Here is a 9,933-nt window from a genome sequence, read left to right on the forward strand (position 1 = left end):
AATTTAGATTTTACTTTTTTCATTTGAAGAGCACATTTATGTGTTTTTTTTATGCCTTTTCTTTTGTTTTTCTATTGCACGTATTAAAAATATATACAGAATGTAGTGAGGCTTATCTAGGTAATTAATTTGGCAATGTACTAGGTTAACTTTTCCCATCTGTAGCTTTAACCAAAAATTGTTGGAATGTAAAAAAAAATTAGATTTCAGAATTTTTTTTCATTATCATTAAATTTAATATAACAATTTAAATTTTAAAATTTTTGACCAAACTCTTGCTTAGTTTAAATTTTAAATTAAATTGTGTAGAAATTGTTTTGACATGACTTTATCAATTAGGTATTAAAAAAAAAATTAAAGAAAAAAAAATAACTAAGTTCATTTTAATCAATTCGTCAAATCCATAATTAGAGTTACAGATTACACTGAATTGAATTAATTTTTTTATTTTATTATATAATAAAAAATACAAAAACAATTTATCAACTTGATACCAAGAAATAAAAATCAATAAAAACCTATAGTATAACTAAGAAAACCCAATAAATAAATAAATAAATAAATAAATCCCAAAGGTCCAATAAAAAGAGCCCAGGTCATAATATATAATTTAATGAGTCAATGCATTGGATAGATGGCCATGGCTAGTTTATATGCATAGTGGAAATAAAACACTTTATTTGTATTGCGCTCGATAAATCTCCTGAGCTTTCTGGTCTAGCATTCCACAATTTGTCTGTGCGAATCCGTGCGTACAAATCTAGCTGCTCCGGCGGTATGCTTCCTCGGTCAGAAAACACTGTTGTTTCAACGTGTTTCGCATCTGTGATTGTTGATATTTTCTAAAATATATTAAAATAATATTTTTTTAATTTTTTAAAATCAGTCCATTAAAATAATTCAAAATATAAAAAAGTTAAATTTTCATTAAAAAAAAATTAAATTTTCTAAAAACACGTCTATTTTAATTTCGTAACAATCATTTTGGAGATCGATCAGCCAAATTACATAAAGATTCGGTCAGGAGGAAGAGTAATCCAGTCTTGACTTCCAATCAACTAACTACTTTCAAAAAAAATCGACGTAGACTACAAGACTATAAATAAAATCCGCCATAAATTAGTGTACCCTTCTCTGATTTAAAGAAGGAGAGATAACAATAACAGCATCCGAGCAGATAGATGTCCTTCATAGCTACAGTGTACCGAGAATGTAATTAGAACAATTTAAAAGATGGCAGGCAAATCCCAGCATGAAGCCTTCCACCACACAAGGCCTCCCATGCATTGTCGTTGCCCTCCAATAAAAATGCAACCGTCTCCGCAATCAGCAACCAATCTTTTAGCCGGACAAACTTGTCCGTGATATAAATGAATCACTCCCGACAGTGATTGAGAAAAAAATGCCTATACAAAGAACGGCAAAACAATCAGAGGAAATTTATCGCACTAAAAAAATAATCATTAAGCAAATGGCGATCCTGTGTCTTGGAATCACCCGCCCTAATTTAATGCCACAGCTTGCCACAAAAACCATTCCGTGGCCTCTTGCTGGATATGATATCTGAAAAGGAATCAACCAACTGTCCTGCCAAGCTACTGGGATCATCGATCAAAGTTTGGATGAAGGTGTTAACCACTCTACGTTCTTGTTCTGTTGATCTCAAACTAAACCATGTCAGCAATTTCAATCTAAATTCCTGGTTAATGTGACCCTCGCATTCCAACCATCGGATTGTCTTCACACAGTACTCAAAGTTCTCATCCAGGTAACCTGAGCCACTGGACACATGGAATGGTGATCCATTTATCAACGTGCTATCACAGTCATGCAAGTCTTCATTTGCGTGTGCAGCCCTTTTCCTGCACAACTCCGACCGGGAATCAACAGTAGGCACTTCCCCACTTGGCCCATGCATCCAGGTCTGGGAGTCACCACTACCATGAGATGTCGCTAAACCATTTTTCTCCACCTCATGAGAAGCAGCATCATCATCTGCCTCAATGGCCTGCTCCAAAGTGCACCCATTATCCTCATCACGGGAGGACTCAAATGGAGGAGTCAGCTCTTCATTCAAGTCAGGCATGGAAACAACATTTAAGTCTAGCCCATGTGAAACAGATGGCACTGGATCTTCTGAAGTTTGAAGCTTGACCAGTTTACTTGCTCCACAGCATTTTTCAGTATCAGCACTGCAGAAACCTTCAAAGCAGCCTTGCTGTTGAGCCCCAGCCAGATGGAGGATCTTTCCAAGATCACGAACCTTGAATCCAGAAGAATTAACTCCAGTTGCAGTTTCAGAATCCCTGTTGTAGCTAGAAGTACATCCTCCAGTGATGGTATTCTCTTTCTTACTATTCCTTGCAACTGAAGGATTGGGATTTTTGTGAATTATCTCTATGCTCTTGGTAAAACACTTTGCTTCGGAGTGCCCCAAGTCACCAGCCTCTGTATAAGAAACAATCCGAAAAGTATACTCTGTACAAGGCTGTAGATTAGAGATCAAAATCCTCCTCTGAGATCTTGGAAACACGCAAATAGGTTCTTTTGCATGTGTCTCTTCTCTACTCTTGCAATACCAGAGTTTGTAGCCCTTAATGTCAGCAGATGATGCAATAGACAATTCAATTAAAATAATTACAACAGATGAGGACTTCACTTCTTCAAATAAGAATCTGCAAGCAGCAGGAAGGGAATCCTCTGTGGAAAAGACAAACATTAGATTATCCATTTTAAGTTTTCAAGATCACAATTTCAAACAATAAGGATACCAATAGAGAATGCTATAATGAACCCTAACCTCTGCAATTTGGGTTTGCACTAGAGATGGTAGTGAGCCATTCATCTGCCTTTTCAATTGCAAGAGAGCATAGTTTCTGCACATCACCAGCGACAGAGAGTCTGCTGACAATGCCACGTGCCATCTTGGCAGAAACACCATCTACTGGACCCACTTCTATTTCAAGTTTGGCCTTGGCATCCTTGACAATTTCATGCAGTTCTTTAAACCTTGAAGTCCCATCAAGTAGCCTGTAGCTCAAGTATATCCTATAACAGAGCACATCAAGTCGACGAGCATCCTTTGCTATAAGTAGCTGCTTCTTCCAACTTCTGTCAGTATTAATCAAATCACAGCAAAACATCAGTCCAAGGATAAGAAACTATTCCAGAAATACAAAACTATTCCAACTTCACTTCCGGGCAGGTACAGTCTATAACAGAACCAGAGAAATTACCCTCTTGACAAGCCATTAGATCACTAAACTCAGTCTATATCATTCTAATCATTTCCCAGCAATAAAGGCACATTAAGAAACACTTTCTTCCATATAAATAAATATTTTTTAACAACACACAAATTTTTCATTAAATGAAATAGGAGAAATTTGTTAAAAGCTACCACTGGAGAAAAATCTGTGCAGTTCAAGACATCAACCAAAAGTTGGAATCAGATGGCTCACTGAAACCAACCTGTTCGAGAATGTAGAAACCATAACAAGCTTGGAATTTACTTACCCGAGAATCCCTGAAACTTTACCACAAGAAGCACAACAATAACTACCATCTAGCTGCATCAATTGGCCAAGGTCAACAACCCCCACCTTTTCACGTTGAAGGGCACATTCAATATGACAAGATAGCTCACAGGAGTCCCCCTGACCACTTTCAGATGTGCAAACCAACCAGAGACTAGGGTCTTTATTGTCATCAAATAAATGACAAATACAGCATGAGCACCTCTTGCAAAACGTGTCGTCAATGGATAGAACAGCTCTACAAGCTGAATTTTTACATATCCATGAGTTTGAACATCCAAAATCGGGTGACTGCTCAGAAGCAGGTACAAGTCTCATAGGATTTTCCCCTTTTCTTTGTTGCTTCTTAAAAGAAGGTTGATTGTTGGGACTGGAAGAAGCTTTTTTAGTTTCCTGCTTCTTGGTAGTTTTGTTACCTGTCTTCATAAGTTCTGTCATTTTGCTTTTTGATGAAGCTGTCTGTTTCTTGTCCTTATCCAAGCAAGTTCGAAGAAGTTCCTTTTTGGGACCAGATTTTAGGAACTCTTGAAGGAGTTCTGGACTTCTTGAAGCATCATCTGAATTGCCATTTTTTTCTGGGGTGCTTTGCACACTGGAAGAAAGGCTTTGAACACCAGAAACTGGAAACAAACAGCATACCAACCAAAAAAAAAAGAGGAGTTTCAGCAGAAAATAGAACACATTTTTTCTAGTAAGTAATTCATCTGATTAATGCATGTAAACATGATAGAAGCTGTCTAACTATATTTATAAAGTTTGACTAACAAGGCAGGTAATACGGTTCTTTCTTTCTTCATAGCTCAACCCCACTTAACTTTTCGATATCTCTTCGCCTGTTAGTGCCTTCGATTTAGTTAAATCTCTCCTTTATCAAGGCATTTTTTCTAAATGCCACATTTGGTGCTCTTTCATACCAAAAAAAAAAAAAGCCTATATCTTTAAAACTTCACCTTCTTTGTCAGCTAATTTATAACCACTCCACTGTTTTACAGATGAAAAATTATGTTAACATTGCACATGAATAGAATTGCAAAATGGAGAGCGAGTTAATCCTCCAAATAAAAGAGTATGAAACCAAGACAATGAGAACTAAAGTATTAAGAGCCCTAAAATGCCTTTGAACGTCAGACAATGAAACACCTAACAAGGCTGTCAAAGCTCTGAATTATAAGATGCAACAGAGAAATAAAACATAATTGTACCCGGAAAAAATGGTTTAGCTGGAAATTTTCTCAATATTTCTGAATCCATTGTAGTCCAAAAAAAACCCCAAAAACTCTCTCCCAAACCAAATAGATAGATTACCAACCACCTTGCACAGAATCACCCATTTCTTCATGCAGTTGGAAACAATATACAACCCAGCCCACAGGAATTGCAAGAAATGTGTGAAACACATTAACACAAATTTGTTATGGCATCCATGTTTCTTGGTAAAAACCAAACCCAATACGTACAACCCTACATATCTAATTGGAAAACAGTATCATATTACAGCTGAGAAAAACAAGAAGCATCAGCATCAGCATCAGCAAAAGGGATCCAGCTTAGAAACATTAAACTTTATTTCTCCTTCCCAATGAACTAACAACTGAAAATAATGGGTAGGCAACAGGGTTTGCTACCGGTGAATGAAAACACAATAAAAGAAATCAACGGGAATATCAGCCAATAATGAGTACAATCTGATTGACAAATCAAGTGAACAATGTCATCATCAAAGTAAAGACCTATTAAGAATCGCCACAACCGCTATGAGTAATGGAAAGGGTAAGTCATGGCACTGCTCCTAGCTGCTGGATTCTTAACTGAGCATAGAAAGGAAAAATAGAGATCTCAACTGGTATATAGAAATGGATAAAAGAGCATACCTTTAGCAAGGAATGTATCCTCTAAGTCCATTTTAAACAGGTCGGCAAACTAATTTTAGCTGCCTTACCTGTCACCATAAATTCAAACACCAAAATGCCTTTAAATTTACTTAATTTGTTTTTTAATTTTCTTCTCAATTTTTTTAAGCAACGAAATAAATTGCATTAACCTAAAACACCACAAATTCCAATGTATAGCAACTGCTTTGCAAACTAAATTTTGTAAGAAAAATGCTATCACTCTCTACAACAACAACAACAACAATAATAATAGTATCTTTGAAGATTAGAAAAAAACTTTCAGCACATTGAATAATACTCAACACATAAGCAGAAACAACCGAAGAAAAAATAAATTACTATAAATTAAACTTATCGAAAAGGCTGAATTAAAGAGTAAATAGTGTTTAGATGTCCGTACATTGTCCTAAATTTTTTAAAAATAGAAAAAAAGAGCTAAATAATTCTCAGTCAGGAAAAATCAACACGTAATTTTGAGAAAACAAAAGAACAGTAACGGATCTGAGGCAACAAACAATCAAAACCAAAATTCGAAAGCAAAGGGAAAGGGGGGTTTGGGAGAGAGCACGTTGTTACTTAGTACCTGTTGATAATGGGCGAGGAATCTAGGGTTTTTCAATGTAGCCAAATCAAGAGAATTGGTTTATGAGAGAAGACACAAATCCAAGGCGAACGAGAGAGAGAGAGGAAATTTCTTTTCTTCGAGTTTATTTATTACGTTAGTTTCTTAGTTAGAGCCTTGAGGGAGATTTGTTCACGTTTTAGAGACAGGAGGAGAAGTTAGTCACGCTCGGTTAATACGCGTAGAAGCAGTTGGGTCTGTTACAGAGAAGTGTTGGCTGTGCCCAGCAGAAAAGGTTCGTCAACCACTGCCACTTGATTCAATTTGAGCGCGTGGCCTTCGTTTCTTATATTTGTGTGTGTGTGTGTGTGTGTGTGTGTGTATATATATATATATTACGTAGATGAAGTTATAACTTTTTATTTATTTATTTTAAAATATGAATATTTATTTTTCATACAAAAGCACTTACACCATCGATTAAAAATAGTTACACCTTTGGGACCAAGAGATTTACTCTCTGTAATCTTAGGTTCGATCCCTGAAGTTGCTCATATGATGACCATTGAAGGCTTACATGATCGTTAACTTCAGGGCTCGTGGGATTAGTCGAGGTGCGCGCAGGCTGGCCCGGACACCCACGTTAAACTAAAAAAAAAAAAAAACCACACACTTACACCATCGATTTCAAGATTAATATTTTATTACCTGTTTATGAGAGAAGAATATAAGTTAACTAATTAGATTTTAAATTTATTTTTTAAAAATTATTAGTTTTAGTTTTATAAATCTCAACACCTCTAAAAACTTACATGGTTGATAATTTTAAGGTTCATGAGATTAATCAAGGTAAATACAAACTGACCTGAATACATATATTAATAAAAAAAATTAACATTTTATATTTCATTGGCCTAGTTGTTATTTTTTAAAAGGTTTTTTATTTAAAAATATATTAAAATAATAATTTTTTAAAAATAAAACATATTAAAATAATTTAAAAATATAAAAAATAAATTTAAAACAAATAAATTAATTTAATTTAAAAAAAACACATTTGAAACACGGCAGCTAAAGGAATCTTGTTTGATGTAATTCTTGGAGAATTAATCGATTGCATTGAGCATGAGTATTACGTTGGTGGGTCGGAGGTATGAATCTAATTTTTATTCTTGGATGATGACGAGGATTATTTATTTATTTATTTATTATTGACGAAGAGACCTCCTCGTGTTTAATTTATTAAGGAGTCGTGGGATTCACAAGAGGAAGAAATGAAATGAGTGTATGGAACGCGTGTCAGACTGTCAGTAGAATCTAATCTTGTTTGAAAAGTATCGGGAAAGAGTCAGTCAACATGACTCTCAGCAAGAAGAAAAAAAAAAAACGAAAGAAAAACATGAAATGGGGTCCTTTTTCACGATTCCTTTTCACCACTTTTTTCCTTTATGAAGGCCAATTACACTCGGTGCCCACACCGTCCTTCCTTCCAGGTGTGTGCCTGATCCCTCGCCACCTTCGCCTCCTCCATTCCTATTGGTGGCGGACGATGGTGGGTTCCTCGGAATTGACTAAACTAGGTTAAAAGAATCAATCACAAAATATTAGACAGCTAGAGCCGCTGGGAAATTATTGCTTTTATGTTGTTGACCTTCATAAAAAAAAAAAAAAAGAGTAAATGTTTTTTATTTATTTTTTATCCTCCTCCTTTTGGCCAAAATGATTGCCCCTAGCTAACCACAGTATTCACGAGATTTCCACAAAATCACTGGTCATGCACGGTGTGATCAGATGAAACTTGTGCTGCCAATTCATGGAGCATGCATGAATAAAAGAGGGGTCTTTTTTCTTTTTTCTTTGTATTTCTAGAAACAAGTCGGTTAATATAGAGTCGAACATCATCAATCAATAAAAGAGTTGATGTATAATATAACAAAAGGATGAATCAGAAAGCAAATTCGCTTAATTTACTGTTAATTGCTGTAGTGTAATTACCATTTTCTAATTCTAAAACAGCTTGACGGCTCTTGTATTGGGGGCATTTCGATCTTTTTTTAATTTAATGACTTATTAGTTATTATGTAATTGACTAATGCCAAGTCGGTTTTTTTTTTAACATTGTAAAATTACTAAACTATCCTCAAAAGGTAAAAGATAATAGATTGTTCAAGGGTATTTTAATTTTTTTCTTCTAGTTCGAACAATTAAATAACACAAATAACCTTAAAAATTAAAAAAAAAAGAGCTATTTTCCAGTGTTTATTTCATCTTTTTAGACCAGGTTTTTTGCTTTATTGATGTTGATTTGGGAGTAATTTAGCCTTTAACAAATATAAATATTAATAAATAAAAAAAGCGGTTAGCGCGTGCATAGCAAGGCCAGCGCTCCAAACACTCCATCATCTTTGAGTGGCACTTTCGGCTATCAATAGTGGGCTTCCTTGATGCGGTTAGATTCACCTTGACACCCCCTCCCTCTCATGACAATGCGTGTGATGTTATTATGACCTTTGATTTAGTATTGATAGACCTTTCTTCTTCTTTTTTGTTTTATTTTTCTCTCCACCTTGGTTTCTGCAAGTGACACTTTATAATTTCAAGTTAGCCCTTCAATTTTTTTTTCAGATTTCATTATTCTTCTTTTTATTACTATTTTTTATTTGAAACGGTTTATAAAATTATAATTATTTTTTTAATTTCATCCCCTTTTGATTTTTTCATCTCTTAAATTCGGTTCATAAAATAATTTGAAATCAAATGCCGCGGGATAAAATTAAAAATAAAATTAATTAGAAAAGGAATAAAAAAAACAATAATAAAAAAAAATAAAAACTAGATTAGATATAAAAATTAAATAAAACTAAATGATAGGGGTAAAATGAAAAAAATAAAACAATAAAAAAAAGATAAAAGGATAAAACAAACAACATACCTAAGGAAAAGACAATTTACCTCGATAGCAAGTTAATTATTATTTTTTTTTGTTGTTGTCAGAGGAGTAAAATGATAATTATACTAGTAAATAGTAATATTTGTCTAGGTAGACAGTAAATTCACTGTGGATATGATTTTTTATTTATTTTAATTTTAATGAGAATGTTGTCTTGTAGCTAGTTTGATAACAGGATGGAGATGGCGGCTTGCAGCAAGTTAGCAAGCCAACCAGCTACGATGATGGGACAGCACAGACTTAATGCGAACAACTCTCACCAAAATAAACAGGCGAGTAAGTTGCCTTTCAATGGCAGACGTTGGACGTACATCTCTCTCACCTTTTAAAGCTATTTCCTGCTGCTTAGCACATAGCCACGTAGCGGCGGTGGGATGCTTGTCATTTCATGTGTAAATTCTGTAGGGCAAGACGGTGACGCTGCTGTGCTGTAACTTGTAAGGTAACAGTGCTTCAGAGGTAGAGGACAGAAGTGAGCGAGCAGAGAGACTCGTCTGAGGAAGGGCAGAAATTATAATGCAGTACTATCAACCTATTATAACTCTCCTCAACTCCATATTAATTTTGGGTTTTGACTTCAAATCAAGTGTTTTTGTTAGCTTTTCAGTAAAAAAGTTGACGGACTCTTACATATAAAACTCACCTTATGACGAGAGAATTATAAGCACTAAATTGAATATATTATAAAGTTTAATTAGGGACTTCACTTAGATTTTTTTAAAAAAACAAGGATTGAATTGAGTTGAATTTTGACCATGCTTTCAGTCGCCGATCTTGCCGCTTTCACTACCCTACAATATAGAGAGACACCCACTTTCTTTCTCTTTTTCTCTGCGTTTCCTTTTCCTCTATTTATTTGTTGTTGTTGTATGGTTGGATGAGGGTCAATTTTTCTTTTAATAAATGCAAAAAAAAAAAAATTATTGTTGGGGGAGTAAATATCATTTAATTTTGACCAAAAAATACCTTTAATTATATTATATTAATATCAAG

At 34.6% G+C, this 9,933-nt stretch overlaps 1 protein-coding gene across 2 annotated transcripts; it reads right to left on the minus strand.

Moving 5' to 3' along the window:
* Positions 1-1,097: 1,097 nt before the first annotated feature.
* Positions 1,098-6,230, minus strand: LOC7476260 (VIN3-like protein 1). Of its 2 annotated transcripts, XM_024590293.2 has the most exons (5): positions 6,012-6,230; positions 5,408-5,475; positions 3,517-4,156; positions 2,801-3,111; positions 1,098-2,700 (listed from the first exon to the last, which is right to left on the minus strand). In XM_024590293.2, the coding sequence occupies exons 2-5, from the start codon at positions 5,436-5,438 to the stop codon at positions 1,508-1,510; spliced, it is 2,175 nt and encodes a 724-aa protein (XP_024446061.1). In that variant the 5' UTR covers positions 5,439-5,475; positions 6,012-6,230; the 3' UTR covers positions 1,098-1,507. The 2 variants fall into 2 exon arrangements, with proteins under 2 accessions (XP_024446061.1, XP_052304954.1); XM_052448994.1 differs by lacking the exon at positions 5,408-5,475 and having other exon boundaries at positions 6,012-6,229.
* Positions 6,231-9,933: the final 3,703 nt, after the last annotated feature.

The sequence above is a fragment of the Populus trichocarpa genome, chromosome 18 (genome assembly GCF_000002775.5).
Source record: "Populus trichocarpa isolate Nisqually-1 chromosome 18, P.trichocarpa_v4.1, whole genome shotgun sequence".
NCBI classification, from domain to species: domain Eukaryota; kingdom Viridiplantae; phylum Streptophyta; class Magnoliopsida; order Malpighiales; family Salicaceae; genus Populus; species Populus trichocarpa.